Source organism: Theropithecus gelada, chromosome 14, assembly GCF_003255815.1.
Source record: "Theropithecus gelada isolate Dixy chromosome 14, Tgel_1.0, whole genome shotgun sequence".
In the NCBI taxonomy this organism is placed as follows: Eukaryota; Metazoa; Chordata; class Mammalia; order Primates; family Cercopithecidae; genus Theropithecus; species Theropithecus gelada.
The window spans coordinates 31,734,810-31,755,888 of record NC_037682.1 but is presented as its reverse complement, the minus strand read 5'-3'; the positions used below and the strand labels follow the sequence as shown (position 1 = coordinate 31,755,888).

General features: G+C 44.6%; 1 protein-coding gene across 1 annotated transcript in view; it reads left to right on the top strand.

Annotated features, from left to right (window-relative positions):
• KIAA1549L (KIAA1549 like) overlaps nucleotides 1-21,079 on the top strand; it is a 126,854-nt gene that overhangs the window by 32,579 nt on the left and 73,196 nt on the right. Inside the window, exons 9-11 of the mRNA XM_025356643.1 lie at nucleotides 914-1,085; nucleotides 9,846-10,009; nucleotides 16,910-17,094. Coding sequence (XP_025212428.1) covers nucleotides 914-1,085; nucleotides 9,846-10,009; nucleotides 16,910-17,094 — 521 coding nt within the window. The remainder of the gene's footprint in view (nucleotides 1-913; nucleotides 1,086-9,845; nucleotides 10,010-16,909; nucleotides 17,095-21,079) is intronic.

Below are 21,079 nucleotides of genomic sequence, written 5' to 3'. Positions count from 1 at the left end.
CAGTAGAACACTATGTAGGTATTGAAACTTAAGTTTTAGTATTTGTGATTATCAATTGCTAATTACAGTAGTAAAAAATTAGTAACAATCTAAATGTTTAATAATAAAAGATCATTTAAATAAGTTTATGAGGTATGCATCAGAATGCCATGTAAAAATAAACGTTTATGCTTTTGTTATATTTAAGGTCCTTTAAAGATGCAAGTAAAAATTGCAAGATATTGTATATAGACTATGATAAATAATTTTGTAAACTAGTAAGGAAAAGGGTTGTGTGGGCAAGAACAAAGAATGGAAGCAAATACTCTATAATGGCAACAGTAATTAGCTTGTGATAGAAGGATTACAGATTGTTTTTATTTTATTTCTTGATGTTTTTCCGTATTTTCAAATTTTCTTACAGTGAATATGTATAACTTTTAGAGAACAAAAAGCAAAACCATTATTTTAGAAAAAGAACATTGGGTTTCCAAGTAGTGCTTTTATCAGAGATCTTTTGAATTGCAGACATATAAGTTCATTTTTCTCCCTCTCTGGCAATTACAGATATTTGAAATTAACAGTCCTGTTTGAGAATAACCTAACATGCCCTGAATTAAATGCAGAGGCCTATTTTCAAATGAGGCCAGAGTTCTGTGGATGCTGGGAGACATCACTATCCTGTGTTTTCTTCTCCAACCGCAAACTGTTCTTTCCAGATGTTCATATTTTTCAAGCCCTTTTTCTCCTCCCAGTCTCCTGCTCCAGCGAGAGCAGGCTTCTTGAGAGGCTATATATAGGGAGGTATGCAAAGGTTGGCGTCTAGCCACAGAAGGCTTCAGCAGTCGGGAGAGGAACATCTGCTGATCACCTGGGTGATTGCAGGGTCCGTGCAAGATGCCCTGCAAACACTCGGCCTCTCTTTTTCCGAAAGATGGTGAAGATGCAGCGTGTCCCAGGCCCGAAGGACCCAGCGGAGCTGACTTACTACACCCTGTACAACGGGAAGCCTTTGCTGGGGACCGCAGCTGCCAAGATCCTGAGCACCATTGATTCCCAAAGGATGGCCTTGACCCTGCATCACGTTGTCCTTCTGCAAGCTGACCGTAAGGGGATGGTCTTTTTATTCAGTCTTTTTAATGCCATTAAATGTTTCCTGAAAATCAAAATGATTCCCCAAACTCATGTTAATGGTCTCAGAGCTAAACATACTTGTATTCTGGAAGGGTCTTAAATCAATCAGCTATGTTTCTGTGTTGTTTCAAGCAATAAGGGATATGTTTTGGATATTGGAAGGATGGCAATGATATTACTTTGCCCCCAAGTCCTACCCCCCTTCTTCCTCAGCATAATCTAGTGAACAGCTATGAAAATCACTGTAGCTGAGTTTATTTTTGTATGCCAGGGGGATTAAAGATAATTTGATTCAACAAACACTTATAAAGTTCTACATGAAGTCGCTTAGTGCTGCAGGATGTATGGAAGTGGGCGAGACCTGGCTCCTGCCCTTAAGGAGCAGGGAGACTTAATGCAGGTGCAATGGCACCTAACACAGGAAAGTGCTGCAAAAGGCAGTGTGTGATACAGGGTCAGCAGAGGGAGGGTTTGCTTCGAAGGAGCATCTGGAAAGGGTGAGCAGAGGAAGGATGTTAAAAATAATAGCTGTCTCTTTGAATACCCTCCCCTGGGGCAGCTGCTATGCTAGTTACTTCACCTAGATTTTCTCACTTTCTATTCTCATTGGGGCAGTGTTTACTCAGATCTAAACCACAGGAAAGGAACCCAAGGCTCAGAAAAATGAAATAACCTGCTTGGCATCACAGAAGAAGTGCTTAGGTGGCCGGGATATTAATCTACATCTGTCTGTCTGTCTGACTTTGAACCTGTGTTCTTAACTACATGACACTTGAAGATTTCAGCAGAGGGAGAAGAGGGTGTGCATATTCCAGAAAGAGAGGGCGGCATGAGTGAAAGAATGGAGGTGAAAAGTACCAGGTGTGCTTGAAAACTAGTTCAGGTTGCCTGGGGCGCCGACACCCATGGAAGAGTTAATGGAATTGGAAAGGTGTATTGATCTGGAGACTAAGGCTTTGAATGACAGGGAAGGAGATAGTACACACTCTGATCAGCTGTGGGGTGCTGATGAAGATTTCTGAGCTAAGGAGTAATATCATTGGAACTGCCCATTTTTAGGAAACTTAATTGGTCAGCAGTGTACAGGATGGGAGCAGACAGGAAGTGGCAGGACTGGTGAGGAGGCTCTATGGCGTCCCAGGCATTGGGAACCCAAACAAAAGCTATAAAGAGAGTGGGGGAAGGGGAAAGGGTGTGAAGGTGAGAGATTGGGTGGTAGAAATGTTAGTATTTGGCAGCATACTGAGCGTGAAGGCAGGAAAGGTCATCTCCCGTGGGTTTGCTTTCCTAGCTTATGTCTGTGCTCTCCAAGTCCCTGACACCTGGCTCTTGGTCTTCCTCTCCTGCTCAGCTCTTGTCTTCATCCAGTTTACTTTTGCTTCCAGGGTGATGGTCCAGACCTTGTGTTGTCTTGCTCGGCCAGCACATCCTCACAGACACAACTTTGTCTAGGAATGACAATGGTCACTCTCTGCAATCTTGTTTTTCAAAATGACATTTTAAACCAAGATTCTCTTCCTTTGCACCTCTCCCCTTCCCTCCCTGTGGGCTCCGTCCTCACCCACTCAACAGCTTGCTTCATCTGTTTTGCCGCATCATCTTTATGTGGACTCCAGAGCATTCTGTTCTCAGCTCTTTCTCCCCCTCTCCAGGTGAGGAATAAATCATAGAGGACGGGAGTGAAAACCACTGCAGGTGCCCAGGCGAGAGCTGAAGGTACTAAAAGTGCACACTCAGAGAAGTGAACAGATTCGGGATATTTCAGGGGACAGAGTCAATGGCGCAAGATAGTGATTCTGTGTGTAGCCAGGGAAGGAAGTGGGACTCAGAGGAATCAAGGGTGACTCGTAGGTTCTGGCTTGAGCATTGGTTGTGGTGCCATTTTTTGAGATGCAGAAGGTGCAGGTCAAAAAGGATAAGTGGGGTTGGAATGGGAACAGGGGAGATGGAGCTGGGATTTTGATTGTAGGCATGTTAGGTGTGAGATGTCTACTAGACATCCACGTGGATCTCAGAAGACAAACTCAGGAGTCATCAACATATAGGTGACATTTAGAGCTAAGGGAATAGGTGAGAATAACCAGGTGGGTTTAGCTAGAGAGAAAAGGGAGAAACTGAGCCCTGGGGAATCCACATGTGGGAAGAGTGACAGCGAGCAGAGGACACTGACCAGGAGCAGCCAGGCAGATGGGAGGAGAGCATGGGGTTCAGCAAGCAAGCAAGGACAGCAGATCTCAGGGGAGGGAGAGAGCTGTGTTGATGTATATTTCCAAGAGTCAGGGAGTGATAGGGTAGAGATTAGAGGTTGGAGGTTGTGACCTTAGCAGGAGTGGTTTTGCAACCAGATGGGCTGAGAAGAACAAGGTGTGGGGAAGCAGTGACAGCAAAGGGAAGGAAATTTTCTGGGGCAGTTGCTGGAGGGACTCTATGGCATCCCAGGTATTGAGAACCCAAACAAAAGCTAGAAAGCTTGAATTGGTGTGTGTTTGAATATTGAGGGGATGCTGTCATGGAGAGGGAGAAGCTGACGATGCAGAAGAGAGAGGCAGGAATAGTAGGTGCAAAATCTGTCAATGAATGAGGCAGTGGGATCTGGTACACAGGTGGAGGGGTCTGCAGGGACAGCTGGTCCTTTCTAATGAGGGGAAAGTGGAGTACAGGGGACACATGGTGATGGAAGCTTGCAGACGCTGTCTCTCTGCTCTCTTGGGCATAGTGAAATGAAGTAGGCAGCTGAGATCGAGGTTTGTGGGGTGGATCTGAGCTGAGGTGTGGTAATACACACTGAGAATGGCAGAGCAGACTGTCCAAAAAGTGCCTGAAGATGGGCAGACAGGGCTCCACTTCTCCTTAATCCTCATGGCTGTGTCCATACCACTTCTTTTTTTCAATCCCAGGTCCTTTGAAGCTCCCCGTTCTTTGCTGCAGTCACCTCAGGGCCCCAAGAGGCCCCCATCACTCACTGGAGATTTATGCACCTGGCTCAGTATCTCTTCCTCTCTAACACTTCTTCTGTTCTGGCCATCTGCTGCTTTGACCTGTCAGTTCTGTAACAGTTCTATGATGGTCACTCTCTGCAGTCTTATTCTCAAAATGACTTTTTTAGCCAAGACTCTCTTCCTTCACTCCTCAAGGCTACCCCAGGCCTTGAGGTACTTGGGACAGGCATGAGAAGGAGAGCTGCTTCATGGTGAGCAGAGGTGAATGAAGTGTCAGGAGGACCGGGTGAGGCTAAGGGACTTTGCTGGTGGCAGTTGATGGGGCGCAGTGGATGGGGTCAGGGGCCAGGACAGGAGAGAGAGGTCCTATCAGGTTAGAGTCATGGAGCCTTTTGGGAGTGAGAGTCTGGGAGGTGAGAAATGGCCCGGAGGCTCAGCTATCACTCAAGAGAGCCAAGATTCAAAGTCTGGCCAGGCTCCAAGGCTGCCACTCACTGACCCTTCCAGCCTCACTCCTTTGTCTCCTTCAATTCACTTGGTCCTCTCAGTTGTCTTCCACAGTCACTCACAAATCCATTTCCTTTTCTCCATCCCATCATTCTCTCCCACTTGGACCATGGCAGTAGCTTCCAAAATGACTCCCGTTAATGTGCCTTCCGCATTGTAATTAGAGTCATTGTAATAAAACATGAATTCTGATCTTACATTGACTCTACTTTAAAAAAAAATACTTGCTGGCTCCTGTCATTCACAGAATAAAATCCAAACTCCTGTCTTCACAGCAGGTGTGCCCAGCAAGCGTTCAGGACTGCACAGCCTGGTCTCAGGCTGCTTTTCCAGCCATGTGGCCTGCGTTTCTCTCCTTCACATCTAAAGCCATGCAGGGGTTTTCATCCTACATGTTCCCTCTCCCTTGAAGCCTTCCTTGGCCCCCGAGGCACAGCCCTCCGTCTCCCTTGGTTCCAGGAGCCCACATTGCCCTCCTCACATTGGGCCATAACAGTTGTTTTCTGTCTCTCTCCCTCATGAGCTCTTTAAAAGCAGGTGCCGCATCTCATTCATCTTGGAAGATCTAGCTCCAGTTCCTTCCTGGTTCAATTCTTGTGAAGGCAAAGGAACCGCCCTTCACCAGTGCCTCTGCTAGGTGCCAAGAGAGGCATGTGGTTAGGAGACACCATAGCACTTGAGAGAAGAGCCTTTGAAATAAGGTAACCCAGGCCCAGCCCCTGCTCTTCCACTTTCTAGTTATGGAGCTTGGAGTCAAGTTAATTAGTCTCTCTGACCTTCATTTTCCCCACCTGTAAAGTGGTAACATAAAAAACACCTCCCTAACAGAGCTACATAGGAGATTAAAAGAAATCATTATTGCCTGTAAAGGGCTTGGTGCAGTCCTGGGGCCCCTGTTAAGCACATAATAAGTGGCAGCTGAATCTCTCCGTCGGTATCCCAGCAACACCCGACAATATCCCACTGGCACCCCCATGATATGTCATTATCCCCTTAAACTCCACACAGCTCAAACAATAAATTACCTTCTGCCTTCTAACAATGCCTCTCCTCTCCAGTCCCCTTTCCATCTTCATTAGTTGCACCCTCTTCTCTGTATTATATGGGTTCTCAATCTCCTTTCTTATTCATTTCTCTCCTGTAGTCCTCCAACCTCATGGATAAAGGAGATTCAGCTGCCACTTACTATGTGCTCAACAGGTGCCCCAGAACTGGGGGCACTGATGGGATATCAAGGGTGCTGATAGGATATCCTATGAAGGTTAAAAAAGGTGTTGGGAATTCAAGCCTAGACCTCTGGAGAGAGATTCAAGGTAACATTACAGACTTTGAGAATTCTGTAGATAGAGATTAGAATTAAAATCCTGGGGAAGGCCGGGCGCGGTGGCTCAAGCCTGTAATCCCAGCACTTTGGGAGGCCGAGACGGGCGGATCACGAGGTCAGGAGATCGAGACCATCCTGGCTAACACGGTGAAACCTCGTCTGTACTAAAAAAAGTACAAAAAACTAGCCGGGCGAGGTGGCAGGTGCCTGTAGTCCCAGCTACTCGGGAGGCTGAGGCAGGAGAATGGCGTGAACCCGGGAGGCGGAGCTTGCAGTGAGCTAAGATCCGGCCACTGCACTCCAGCCTGGGCAACAGAGCGAGACTCCGTCTCAAAAAAAAAAATAACAATAATAATTCCTGGGGAAAATGTGAGTGCCTGGTGAAGGAACGTAGCTAGTGGATGGAAGAGGGAAGCAAGAGGACATCCTCTGGGAAGTATGTCCACCCCAGGAGCAGATGAGGATGAAGATAAGGCCAATGAAGGAGAAGAGAGCAGAGATCTTTAAAATCCCGTTTTCTCCCAGTAGTTTCAAAATCAGCCTACAATGTTCATCTGAGGTCAGGGCTTTGAATAGAGAGTCACGGTGTTGAATACTTTGTCTCTCTCAAGGGAGAGTGTCTGCATTCTGTGTGTTCTAGAGCCTTCTAAATCACTAATTCTAGGGCCAAGACTGGAGCATGCTGTGCCCATGTGACTCACCCCAGCACCTCTGGGTGACGAGGCAGCGTTTGACTTCATAGAAGCAGCTGGAGGTTTGCATCTGGTCCATTTGCAGGGTCTGGAGTGAGAGGCACTTCAGAGTTGTTATCCAGCTGACGGAATAGGGAAAATTCACCCCAAGGAGAAGCATTCCAGAGCGGGAAGTAGTTTGCTTTACATGGCCACCAGACATTTATCTCAAAAAATGCCACTTGGCTGGGCGCAGTGGCTCACACCTATAATCCAAATCTCTTTGGGAGGCTGAGGTGGGTGGATCACCCAAGGTCAGGAGTTTGAGACCAGCCTGGATAACATGGAGAAACCCCGTCTCTACTAAAAATAAAAGAACTTAGCTGGGCGTTGTGGTGGGTGCCTGTAATCCCAGCTACTTGGGAGGCTGAGGCACAAGAATGGCTTGAACCTGGGAAGCGGAGGTTGCAGTGAGCTGAGATCGTGCCATTACTCCAACCTGGGGGGGACAGAGTGAGATTCTGTCTCAAAAAAAAAAAAAAAAGAAAAGAAAAAAAGAAAAAAAAGCCACTTAAAGAAATAGACTGACCCTCTGGTGAAGAGGACTCATGCTTATTCACTTCTTTAACAGATATTTATTGAGCACCTATTATGTGCTGGGCACTGGAGATACAGCAGTGAATGAAGTGGACAAAAACCCTGCCCTCGTGGAGCTTATGTTCTAGGGTGGGCAGATCAAGGAAACTAAATAAATAATTAACATGTTCGGTGCTGATTAGTGCTATGGAGAAAAGTTGGGCAGGGAAGGGCTGGGACATGTTGATAAGATAGTGGTTGCAATTTTAAATTGTTGGGGGGTCAAGAAGAGAATCAGTGAGGAAGTAAGCCCTGAGTGACCACCTGAAGAAAGGGAGGGAGGTAAGGGTCCCTGAGGTTATCTGGGGGCCAGGTTCCAGGCAGAGAGAAGACAGTCTGACACCCAGCACCGAGGTCATTGAGGGAGCAGAGTCGTAGCCGTGAGGTCAGAGGCACAGAAGAGTGGCCATGGTCACTAGGGCCTTATGGGCTGGGCCCCCAGTGGGAAGAGAAGCCACGGGAGGGTTTGGTGGGAGAACGATGTGGACTGAGCACTAGCCAGCCTCTGGGTCCCGGGAGGACTCTCCCCTGCATCCAGTCACCCCAGTTATGAGCTCTAATATTTGAGGCATATAGGTGATGGCCACAAAAACAAACTGGAAACACTTTTGAATGGATTCCTTCTCCTTTCAACATTTGCTGTACATGAGAATAATTTATTTTGTGTTAGATTATTTGGACTCTTTGACTTCATTCCTTCTGACAAATTATGTGTGTGTGTGTGTGTGTACGTGTATGTGTGTGTACACATGCACATAAGCACACACTTTTATTCACATGTGTTAACTCGGAACCGACTTTAACTGTTTATTTCAGAGAAGTGACTTTTCATAGAAACCTCTGACCTCTCCAGGTCTCAGTTTCCTCATCAGCATATTGGGGATAAGAAAAACACGCAGACAAAGGACCTGTCACAGCGCCACAGTAGGCACTGAGGGAATGGGTTTTCCTATCAGTCTTGTATTGAAATTCTTGCAATTTAAATAACCATTCATTCCTTTTCACCTTTAGACGTGACTTTGTACTTTTAGGTAATTATGCCAATGAACATGACATTGAGTTTGGATGACTTCAGTTGACCTAACTTTACTCTTGTTTTGACCGTTAAATTAATTTACTGATGCATCTAAGATAAAATCTGTTCAGTTTATGTAAATGAAGGTGAGGGGATTTTACATACTGCACCAAGAAGAAGCACCTCCACTAAAACAATAAAACTGGGTAAAAACTGAACAGTCTTGCTAATAAAAAAAAATAGTATGTATTTATTTCGGGTATACACTGATGCACTGTACATTTTTCTCCATCAGGATAGAATAACCTAACTAAAAAGAGGCATACTGATATTTTTCACAGAAGCTATAAGCTTTAAAAAATGTTAATGACAGAATACTCACGTGTAAATACTGAATTGCTAAAAGCAGGAGCAATTAAGTGTTTAATGTCAACAGAAACATGTTATCTAATGAGCTGTTTTCAGAAGTTAATAATGTGATTAATCACCGATTGATAAAAACTGTGGAGAAAAAGCTCTTCTGTACTAATAGTATTCTGAGCCTAAGGGCAGCCAGATGAGAGGTAGATCTTGGCTAATGAGGAACCACTTGATGTCAGGGCTTGGCTGAAATCAGAGAGGAAGACTGACTGGCTCCTCAGGCAGGTCTCACCATGTGACACTTACTGGTGGGGTGTTCATATTCCAGGGTCTGGGCCTCAGTTTTGCCTAGTGGCCCCCAGGTTCAGCAGGATCAGGAGGACCAACTCATGTTAACCAGGCTTACAAGAGTTTGATGTATAAACAAGATTGCCAATATATTAATTTAAACTACGGGCCAAACCTACCACAGAGAAGAGACTTCTCCTTTTAACTTGTCAACACTTTTTCTGTCTCAAGTAAATCATATGATGAGCTTTGGCAAATGTAAACACCCATGTAACCCAAGTCTCTATCATGATATAGAGCATAACCATCACCCTGTTGCCCTTTCCAGTTAATTCATCCCAGCGCCCCTCACCCCGAGGCACCTACTGTTTTAATAGCGTGGCCTTCCTGCTGCCAATCACTTTGGTTGCTCTTCTTTACTCTGGTTCTGAGAACAGCCTGAGGCTTTTGACTAGACCGAGGCATTTCCAAGCTCCCAGCCAGCTATTCTGGGGGAGATCCATCTGCTCATGTTACATTTTACTCGTTGCTCACTCTCAGGGTAACTACACTACAATATTGAGAGTCATTTCTCTGTGGCTTTTGCCTCCTGATTCCAGCACACATTTCTAATCTGCACATTTCTCCTCTTCACTTTTCTTTTGACTTGTGGATATCACCTGTGGGGAAAATTGTTACTGATCCATCTTTTTCTCCACTTCCTCTCAGTAGTAGTGAACCCTAGCATTTACTGAGCAGCTACTGGAGACCACACCAAAAACACTACAAAGTGACAGCCCATTTTACAGATGAGGAAACTGAGACTCAGGGAGCTTAAGTCACTTGCCCAAGGTCACACGGCTGCGGAGGTGGAGGCTTTCTAACCCCAAACCCTTTTAACCCCCCACATCCTTCTGTCCATGACTTGGGATTGGGGTGGGGGGTTATGTCTGGGTTGCTTTCCTCTTCCCAGGGCTGCTTGTCATGTCCCTCCTACTGGCTCTTTCCCACAGCCGTGGTGAAGAACCCGCCCAATAACCTGTGGATCATCGCCGCAGTGCTGGCGCCCATCGCCGTGGTCACCGTCATCATCATCATCATCACTGCCGTGCTCTGCAGGAAGAACAAGAACGACTTCAAGCCCGACACCATGATAAACCTGCCGCAGAGAGCAAAGGTATATGGAAGTGGTGGGGAGAGGGGCAGGAGCACAGGCCTGCGGGAGCTTCGCCTGCTGTTCCCTCTTGCCTTTTGAGGCCATTGCAAGAGCCTACAGAAACATCAGGGCAGGTCCTCATTTTGAAGGAGACCCTTCCTTTTAGCCTCAGGACCTGATGGCTCGTGGTTATCTGATGCCCATTCTGCCATCGGTGCTTCCAAGTGCTTTATATATAGCAGCTCTGTAATTCTCACAGCTGCCCTTGGAGGAAGGACTATTATTTTACAGATGAGGAAACCAAGGCATAGAAAACTGCAAGCTAAAGAGACCTGAAAGAGATTTTAGAGATAATGTAATCAGACTCCCTCCTTTCACCCATGAAAAGTAACTCTTTCAAGGTCATATGGTTAGTAAGTGGCAGAACTGCTGGTAGAATCAGGTCTGCTATGTTCTGAACGTTGTGGTCCACAGATTTATATGCTGAAATTCTGACCCCCAATGTGATGGTATTAGGAGATAGGGCCTTTGGGATGTGATTAGGTCATGAGGGTGAAACCCCCAGGAATGAGATTAATGCCCTTAGAAAAGAAGCACTAGAGAGCTTCCTTGCCTCTTTAACCACGTGAAGACACAAGACGTTGGCAGCCTGCAGCCCAGAAGAGGTCCCTCACCTCTGACCATCCTGGCACCTTGATCTTAGACTTCTCAGCCTCCAGAATTGTGAGAAATAAACTTCTGTCATTTATAGGCCACCCAGTCTGTGGTGTTTTGTTACAACAGCCCGAACTGACTTAGACAAAGTCTCTTGGCTCCTAATGCAAGGCTCTCTGGAGCACATGCTTGGTTGGAGTGACATCTTCAGAGGCCACCATGATGGAGAAGCTGCAGGACTTTGGATGGGCAGCCAGCAAACCCCCGTTCAGTGGCTCCACTGAAGCCTGTCTGGGAGCCCCACCCACCCACTGTGGCCTCCACATCTCTGCACCACCCACCTGCAGTGACTGGGAGAGAAATGGACTAGGACATGCTGCAGGTCACGTTGCTCCCTTCATGATATTCCATGAGGGAAATAACTAACTGTCATACCTGGTGCTTAAATAATGCCTTACAATTTGCTGGGCTCCTCGAGGTCTGTCACCTCATTTGTTCATCACAGCAGCCTTATGAGGGAGCTCGTAGTCAGGGAAGGTTTTATTATCTTCATTTTACTGCCAAAACACCCAAGGGAAAGAGAGACTTCGGGATTTGTCCAAAGTCACGCTAGCAGCAGAGGGGTGACGGAGGCTCACATCCGAGTCTTGGAGCATTTTCTCCATTATACACCTACCTGAACCCTGAGATTTGGCATTTAGAATCCTTTTCCAGCTCTGAAGACCTGAGCTTTGTCCACCTGTGTAGGAATGAAACAGCGAACTACCCCTCATATTCCAGAGCCATTGGAATGCGTGTCAGCCGTGGAGATTGTCCTTGCGGGGGTGACGCATGCCTTAGTTCTTTCTTGATGATCACACCTCGCTTCAGCAAAAGAAATCAAAGGATTTTATTGTTTGTTAAACCAATACAACTGTTTTGATGCTGCAGCTTGATTAGATACTCTGTCTGTTGAAGAGCTAAACCCCAAAGCATGTTGTTCTGTTTCAGTTGACACAAAGGCACCGGCTTCCCAGACACAGCAGGATGTTGGTAAGAAGTGTACATTGGGAATTGCCCAAGCAGTGAAAGATGAAACTCTTCCAAGAGTATGTATTTCGGTTGGGCACTGTGGCTCACGCCTGTAATCCTAGCACTTTGGGAGGCCGAGGGCAGATCACCTGAGGTCAGGAGTTGGAGACCAGCCTGACCAACATGGAGAAACCCCATCTCAACTAAAAATACAAAATTAGCCGGGTGTGGTGGCACACGCCTACTTGGGAGGCTGAGGCAGGAGAATTGCTGGCACCTGGGAGGCAGAGGTTGTGGCGAGCTAAGATCACGCCATTGCACTCTAGCTTGGGCAACAAGAGCAAAACTCCATCTGAAAAAAAAAAAAAAGAGTGTGTATTTCATCTCCATCTCAGCTTAGTTACAACATGAGCCTTTTACACATAATGGTAATAACCAGAATCTAACTGTACCCGCATCCAGGAATATAAAACATGCCATACTGAGATTGTAAGAGGCATATTTATGTTATAGATTAGACCAAAATTATACTAATCTGCCAAAATGAGTTGGACAACACGTGATTTCCGCATAGCTTCTGGCTTGAAGGCTGTCTGAAGCTAGGACAAATTAGCATTTCTGGTTTTCCGTAGCTCCGTCTGTGTCCTACTCTGTACATAGGGCTTTGTGAGATACCTGGCTGACATTGAACGTCAAGCAAATTTATGTTCCATGAGATGATTGAATTCACTTGTGTGTGGTGGAGCTGGTTGGTTTCCCCCTCCATGAGGCTGGGCTACATACTTTGACTCCCAAAGCCCTTTTATCATGGGAAACCAGCAGGGTGGAACTGCCTCCTGCTTACTGCGATTCTTCTGCCATTATAACCCAGGGACACTGCAGTGTTGGAGAGAGGAGGGAGCTTCCTGCATCACTTCTCACCACCTTGTGTGTGTGAACAGAATTCAATTAATGTCAAGGGACAAGGCAGAACAAAAATGTTAGTCTTCACCACCAATCCATAGACTAGGAGGACGGTCCTGGGGACATCGCTGCATCTTTAGAATTCAGGTTACAGTGCCAGAGGGCAGTCCCAGGGATCCTTCCCGAGACTCAGTAATAAACTTAACATGCTAAGCAGAGGAGGTGAGTGTGGCTTTTCTGGGAGCTGAAGCCAGGGTATGGATACCCTCACCCTTCTTCAGAGACAAGGTACCACGGACTACCCCATTCCCATTGTTGTCAGGTGGGCTTCTGCAGGTAGAATGGTGAAAAATGATACATGCAAGAGGGCCAGCGTCATGACTTTTGTCACCTCCTTTCTTCCTAGTTCACAACTCTTCACTCTGTCATTGGATGTACAGCTGTTTTTCTAGTTTTTCCCTTCATAGAATTGAAGAGATCATGTTTCCCTGGAAGAGGCCACCTTAGGAGAGGGTATATAGGACCATGTTCAGATGCAGGATGGAGCTTGAAGGGTCTGTAATCTTTTGCGTGAACATCTGCTTTGGACAGGCCAGTCACCCCCTAAGAACAGCCAGCGGCTTCTTCTTTCCCTACAGATAGTACTACTATCTGTAGGATGCTATCTATAGGGTATCTATAGGATAACTTACCCAGCTCTGTGAGCCTAGGTAAGTTGCTTAATCTCTCTAAACCTCAGTTGCTTCATCTGTAAACTGGGAACTCATGATAATACCTACCTTCTTGAACTAGAGTGAAGATGCAATGACATAAGTTATGTACTGTGTTTAGTACTGTGCCATTAATATCAAATGAGGCTGAAACTGAGCCCCTTGAGGGTGAGGAACCAGTTTATTTAACTTTATATGTTCAGCACCAAGGACAGTCCCTGTTGTTGGAACAATAGGAAAGTTAAACATCAGGAAAGTTACTTAACCTCTGTGCCTCAATTTTTCCATCTATAAAATGGAGATATTTCCATCTGTAAAATGGAGATATAACAATAAACGTATATACAGTGTTGTGAGGATTAGGTGAGTTAATATATAGATATCGCTTTGAGATATGTCTGGTACATAATAAATACTACCTGTAAGTTGGCTTTTATTGTTACCCATGTTTTTTTTCTGAAAAGGTCTTGGCAGTGTATCCACCATTGAAATTTTTGGAGATTATTTTGATTTGATAATTTTATAAAACTAACTGAAGTAACTATAGCCACTTCATGCTATTTTATTATTGGGGTTAGGAGTCACTAATGTGTCTAATGGGCAATTGATTAATCTCAGGTAATTTTCCAGTTGAAAGCTAAAAGACCAGTACCCTGGGAGGCAGAAGAGTGAGGGAGTAGTAGTCTTAAGTCCTGCGCCACTTAGCTGTGTGATCTTGGGCAAGTCACTGAACCTCTCTGAGCTTTTGTTTTCTTATCTGTGAAATGAAGGCTGTGGTGTTTGCCTTACTTACTTCACAGGTTTGTTGCAGGATGAGATATCAGTGTTTTGCATGCTGTGAGTACCAAACATACACAGGGATTGTTGTGATGAATAACACAGGTGTAATTAACCTAATAGCAATGGCCACCTTTTAAGCTCAGAATTTCTTAATATCTTTCTTTGTGTACATCCATCATTGACTCAGTCACCTGAAATATCCAGTGGATAACTTTAACCCAGTGTGAAAGGTAGAGGGTGAAATCCAGAGGGAGGAGAGAGAAAGCGGGAGATGGGACCAGAGCCATCTCTGGTTAGGTTCTTGGGAAGTCTTAGCTGCTATTGGAGCCTCCCACTTCCTCACAAACAGGCCAGGAGTGTTGCACAGGAGCCAGGCCATGTACGGCAGGAGATGCTAACCAAGCTAGGAAGCTGCAGAAGGAAAGGAACGTCTGTGGGAAGACTCATCAAATAGTGGTTAGATGTTCCAGCTCTGAGTCACATAGTCCTAGGTTCAAATGCTGACTCCATCAGAGCTCTATGAGCCTGGGTAAGCTGCTTAACCTCTCCAAACCTCAGTTGCTTCATCTATAAACTGGGGACTCATAATAATACCTACCTTCTTGAACTGTAGTGAAGACGCAATGATATAAGTTGTTTACTGTGTTTAGTACTGTGCCATTAATATCAAATGAGGCTGAAACTGAGCCCCTTGAGGGTGAGGAACCAGTTATTTAACTTTGTATGTTCAGCACCAAGGACAGTCCCTGTCGTTGGAACAAAACTGAATAGGATAATGGGGGCATGAGGGTGTGGTACAAAAGGGGCCAACAGGACATGAGACTGGGCAGGCAAGTTCAGCTGCCATGTGAAGGGCTTTGAATGCCTCACCAAAGCATTTGGGGGTAATAAATACTACCTGTAAGTTGTTCTTCATATTTTAAATGAGTGAGTGACGCAACCATATGTGTTTTAAGGGAGATAATTTTGGAAGCTTATCAGGGGTAGGCCTGGAAACGAGCTAAATTGGAAGCAACAAGACTGAGGCAGGGGATAGTGAAACAGTGGACCTGGGGAGTAAAAGTCAGCTTCCAGAAACATTTCAGACATTGAATCTAATTGGTGACCAATTGGTTGTGGAAGGAGCAGGCAATTCAGTATTTGAGGGACATTACCAAGTCATCTGAAGGCTCTCTTCTGTTTCTTGTAGGCCAGGTTCAGGAAGGGAAAAGAACAGAGACTGCCTTCCCTCAGCAAACACTGTTTCAGAAACGCAGTCCCAGGTCCTGGCCTCAGAATGTCACTGATCACCACATAGGTCAGAGTGTGTGTCTCAGAGAAGAGAAGGGGGGTGATCACACTTCCCAGAGTGAGTTTCTCAGGGAACTGGGGGAACTGTCCATGGCAAAGCTATAGGCAGCCTCAAATAAAAAAGCCTTGTTGGAGGTAGCAATAAAACTCCATCCTGTTCTGAGACACAGTGGTGAGAGTTGACAGGTTAGGCCACAGTTCTAGACTGGATTGTGAAATCCGCTGGAAACTTCCTGTTGTATTTCTTAGCTAAATTAGCTGCTGAAGGAGGGGCTGCTGATCATATCAAGTTCTGATATACTCTAAATGACAGAGGTTGAATTTCATCTGCAAATTTTCTTGAAAAAACTCACTGCTGTCCGTTTCACCTGGACTATGATTTATCAGGAAAGCAAAAGTAACAACTAATATTCATTGAGCACTTACTATTGGCTAGGCACTTATCTAAGTGCTGAACTTGAATTTCTTATTTAATCCTTACAGCATTCCCTTAAGAGTGGTTACATTTTGCTCTCACAAATGTGTAAATTTTATCCTGTTTATACTATTATCTCCAATTAATGTAATAACAATGGCCATCTTTTAAGCTTGATCAAGAAACTGATGTGCAGAGAGTTTCAGTAACTTACCCAAGGTCACTCAGCTAATGAATGGCGGAGTCAGGATTTGAACCCAGGCAATCTGCTTTTGAAACTGCCACTTTTACCCACCACACTGTCCTGCCTGAAATCGGTATTGTACTGCTTTGGGGTATAAAGCGGAATAGAGGCACTTTCAGGAATTGGTTAAATATGCCTCTTGGTTTTTATTACCACACTACTAGATGTCTGTTGGATTTTGTTCAGAGCTGCCTTTTGCACTTGGGATTTCAGACACTGTGCAATAAAACCTTGCCAGTTTCCCGGGAATGAATTATAGGAGAGCCAGCCTACTTAAGGGAGAAGTCTGGATTAAAGAGTGACTCCATACATTATTAATGATCGTATGGCTTCGCATGCAATAGCACACTTCCCTCTGTTCAGATCTGTGGTCCGCTTTAATACTCAAGGGTGGTAAAGGTAAAGCAGATAGGATTATCTTCATTTCTCAGATGAAAAAATTGAGATTCAGAGTCAAGTGACTTGGCAAAGTCACACATGTGCTATTATACATAAAGCTATACAAGAATGGAGTGAAGGGGTAACCAAATATTTCTAGGCAGAAGGTGATCCACAGGACCGATTTAATGTATTAATTGAGTTGTTTCTCATTTGCAGCATCCATTGGCTTAAAATTCATGGTCTAAAATCTTTGAAAGAGGTTTGTTCTTAAACACCTGTTTACATGTTGTTCACAGTCTTCGTTTTTCTGAGCAAGTCTTATCTGTAGAGATTCTGTAGCTGGATGGAATGAACGTGGATTCTGATTTTGAAGACATGGAAATGATGATGGGGATTTGAGTTAACTCTTGTTTATTAATTAGAAAGCTAAGTTTGGTCCCATCATTGTACTTTGCTGCCTGTCATCTCTTAAATCCATGGTTAGAGTCACACTTCACTAGAAATATGACTGCAAATCTGTTTCCTCTTTGCAGCCTGTGCAAGGCTTTGATTATGCCAAGCAACACCTGGGCCAGCAAGGGGCAGATGAGGAGGTCATCCCTGTGACTCAGGAGACGGTGGTCCTCCCACTGCCCATTAGAGATGCTCCTCAGGAAAGAGACGTCGCTCAGGATGGAAGCACCATCAAGACTGCCAAATCCACTGAAACCAGGAAGAGGTAGGCATGGGGCTGCCTTCTGCCTCTCTCTGTCAGCAAGAGAAATAATTGATGATGAGAAAAGCTGATGCCCTAAAGTTAATTGCACGGTTCTCTTTAAAAATTCCCCTTCATGCTGATTTTGAATATTTGAAAAGATACTAAAGGAGATGATGAGAATCACAATACCTGCTTAGCCTGGGCCACCCTTTGTAAGGTTTTATGTCGCTGATAACCACAACATCAGAGATTTAGTTCTTATATTTACTATAGCAAATTTAGCACTGATGTCACACTTACATTTTAAACTTATATTAAAAGCAGTGCCTTTGATTCAGTATAGCTGTATTTTATCTGGCAGTTTCTCAATAGGGGTTTCTGATTTCAGCCAAAACCATATATTTAGTTTATATTATAAAGCAGAGCACTTTGACAGACATCCCTTTAGGACTACAAAAATGTGTAAGATTGATTTGTGACCCCAGGAGTCTCATGATGGAGGAGGCAGAGAGATAAATAACTGGAATACCGAGCATGAGGTGTCGGTGCCTGTACTGGAGACTGCAGGGCTGTAGCAAAGACAGGAGGAAGAACTTAATTCTGAACAGGGAAAACCTCGTGGAGAAGGTTATCCTTTAGCTGAGCCTTGAAAAGTGAGTGGGATCTGAATAGTTGGGAAGATATAAGGGCATCTAGTCTAAAAAGAGTAGGGAGAGAAGAGGCACATGTATGTCCTCTAAACGGTGAGTGTCCCCAGAGTTTAGAGTTCATAGTGGCTGGGTGTAATGAAGAATGAAACCAGAAGATAGATTAAAATTTTGGAAAGTCTTGACTGCCTGGCTAGGGCGTTTGACCTTTATTATCTAGGCAATGGGGAGCCACTGAAAGGTCTTTCGGAAGACAGCAATGTTAACCTATATGTTAGAAGGATACTTTGATGGCAGTGTGGATGAGGGATGGGAGAGGTTAGTTTAGAAGCCAAGAGACTCACTGTAAGGATAGCCTTATAGAGATAATGAACCCTATGGCAGGCCCTGTTGGCTGGCTAAACGGACATGCGTTGCCAACTCCCTTCTTCCTTGTTGCCTGAGACCACGGTAGAGACTGAAAAAGCTACATCATCCATGTCTCCTTCCTTTGTCCCCTCCCTTTACCTAACATGTGTATTGATCATTTGCTGTTTATCAGGCACTGGGGATATTGCTGTGAACAAGACAAAGTTACTGTTCTTGGGCAGGTTACAATCTGGTGAGGAGAGATAGATAATAAGCAAATAGAGAAACAGGTAAAATCTATCTATTTCTGGATCAGGTGGTGATGAGTACAAAGAAGAAAACCAAAGCATAGTTAAGGGATAGAGAAATGGAGAAGGAGACATAGTGCTATTTTAGCTAGGAAACTAAGGAAGACTTCTTTGATAAAGTGACATTTGAGAAAGACCTGATTGAAATGAGGTATAAACCACAAGGTTATCTGCAGGAGGAATGTATCAAGCAGATGAAACAGTATGTGCATCGCCCAGAGGAGGGAACATCTTGACATGCTTAAGGAAAAGCGGGATCAAGGGGGCTGGCATGAACTAGGGAGGAAGTGGTGGCAGATGAGGCCGGCAAGTTGCTGGAGGTTGATTATGTCAGGCTTTACAGACCAAAGTCAGGACTTGGGATTTTATTGTGAATAAAGATCAGATGTCATTGGGGGGTTTTGAGAAAAGCAGTGACATGATGTGACTTGCAGTTTTAAAGGCTCACTTTGGGCTGGGTACATGGCTCACACCTGTAATCCCAGCACTTTGAGAGGCCAAGGCAGGAGGATCATTTGAAGCCAGGAGTTTGAGACCAACCTGGGCAACCAAGCAAGACCTCATCTCTACAAAATAAAATTATATAAAAAATATTAGCCAGGTGCAGTGGTGTGTACCTGTAGTTCCAGCTACTGGGGAGGCTGAGGTGAGAGGATGGCTTGAGTGCAGGAATTCAAGGCTGCAGGGAGCTGTGATTGTGCCACTGCACTCCAGCCTGGATGACAGAGCAAGGCCTTGTCTCAAAATAAAATAAAATTAAAATAAATACAACAGGCTCAGTTTGGCTGCTATGTGGCAAACAGATTGTAGGGATGCAGAGTAGACTCAGGGAGACCCTTTACAAGGCTACCGCCATGACCTAGGTAAGAGACAATGGTGTCATCGGAAGGTGTGAGAGGTGGTTGGAGTTTAGAGATATTTTGAAGGAAGAGCTGAAAAGATTTGCTGATAGATTCTTGTGGAGTGTCAGAAGTGGAGAGGAGTGAATTTGCCGTATATTGTGCTGGGGGATACTGGAGGAGAAGTAGTTAGTAGGGGATGGTCAAGAGTTTGAGTGTGGACATGTTACATTTGAGATGCTCATTAGATATATGAGTGGAGATGTTGAGAACTCAGTTAACCTTGAGTCTGGAGTTTAGAGGAGAGGTCCAGGGTAGAAATATAAATGTAGGAGTTGTCAGTGTGTAATTACTCTGTGAGACTGGGAGGGATCACCTAGGAGAGTACAGATAGAGAAAAGAAAAGCTCCAGGAACTGAACCCTGGAACATTGTCATGATTAGAGGTCCAGCAGATGAGGAAGAATCAACAAAGAAAAAGGAATAGTGTCAGGAAGAAGGGCATGAGAAGAATCAGAAGAACAAAGAGAGTAAGATCCAAAAAGCCAAGAGAAGGAAGTAATTTGAGAAGGAAGGAGGGATCATCTGTATCAATTACCCACATTTTGTACTGGAATCAAGCAACAAGACTGCGTATGTTCTTCCAAGAACTCTTGGTACCTCAGAAAGAGGTACAGAGGAACAGAGGGTTGAATTTCAGCTTGTGTAGGAAAGAATATTGGGGCATGTGGATTAGTTATCTATTGCTCCATAACAAACCACTCCAAAGCTTAATAACTTAAAACAACAATTTTTTAGCTCATTATTTTGGTGGGTCAGCACATTGGGCTGAGCTCAGCTGGATGGTGGTTCTTGTCTGAGCTAGGCTTGGCTGACCTTAGCTGCACCTGCTTATACATCTCCAGTCAGGTGACAGATCAGCTGGGCTGACTTGTTGATACTAATCTTATCAGGAATACCCCAGGTAGCAAGGGCCTTTGTCCATGTGGTTTCTCATCCTCTAGCAGGCTAGTCCTGGCTTTCTCACAATGTGGTTGCAGGGCAGCAAGGAAAAAAAGCAAAAAACAACAACCAAAAAACACCCAAAGCATAAGCATTTCTCAAATCTTTGCTTGTGTCATGGTTGCTACTGTCCTCTTGGATAAAGCAAGTCTCATGGTCAAGTCCAGACTCAGCATGAGAGAAGAATACCCAAAGCTTATTGACAGAGATGTATGAACAAGTTAGGACCATTACTATAATCATGCACCCAACATGAGAGAGCATAAGCAGAGCAGAGCTGAAATGTACAGAGAGGCAATAGATGATTTACCTGAATTGACTTGCAAGTAGTATTACCTACAGCTATTATTCTCATCATGATCTTTGCCAAATACAACAAAGGCTTATTAATAACTTATTTATCACCTATTTAGAGGACACTGAAAAGAAATAAATAGTGTTACTAAAATTAGGATATGAACATAGTACTTTCAGGAAGAATAAAAATTATTTTTCACCCATTCTAGTTGAATAATTTAAATTGCGTAAAGTTTCCTTTAATTTTTTTTTAGAATAGGCACTTCTTGGATTAGCCAGGAATCTACTCTTGCTAATCACATTCAATTACTCCCAAATTTTTAATAAGAAATATTAACTGAGGAAACAGATACAGATGAAGAAGATAATATCTATATTCCTGAAGGATTTCTATATTTGCTTTGTAATTTTTTCTTTTTCGAGACGGGGGCTCATTCTGTTGCCGAGGCTGGAGTGCAGTGGGCAGATCTTAGCTAACTGCAACCTCTGCCTCCCGGGTTCAAGCAATTCCCCTGCCTCAGCCTCCTGAGTAGCTGGGATTACAGGCGTGTGCCACCATGCCTGGC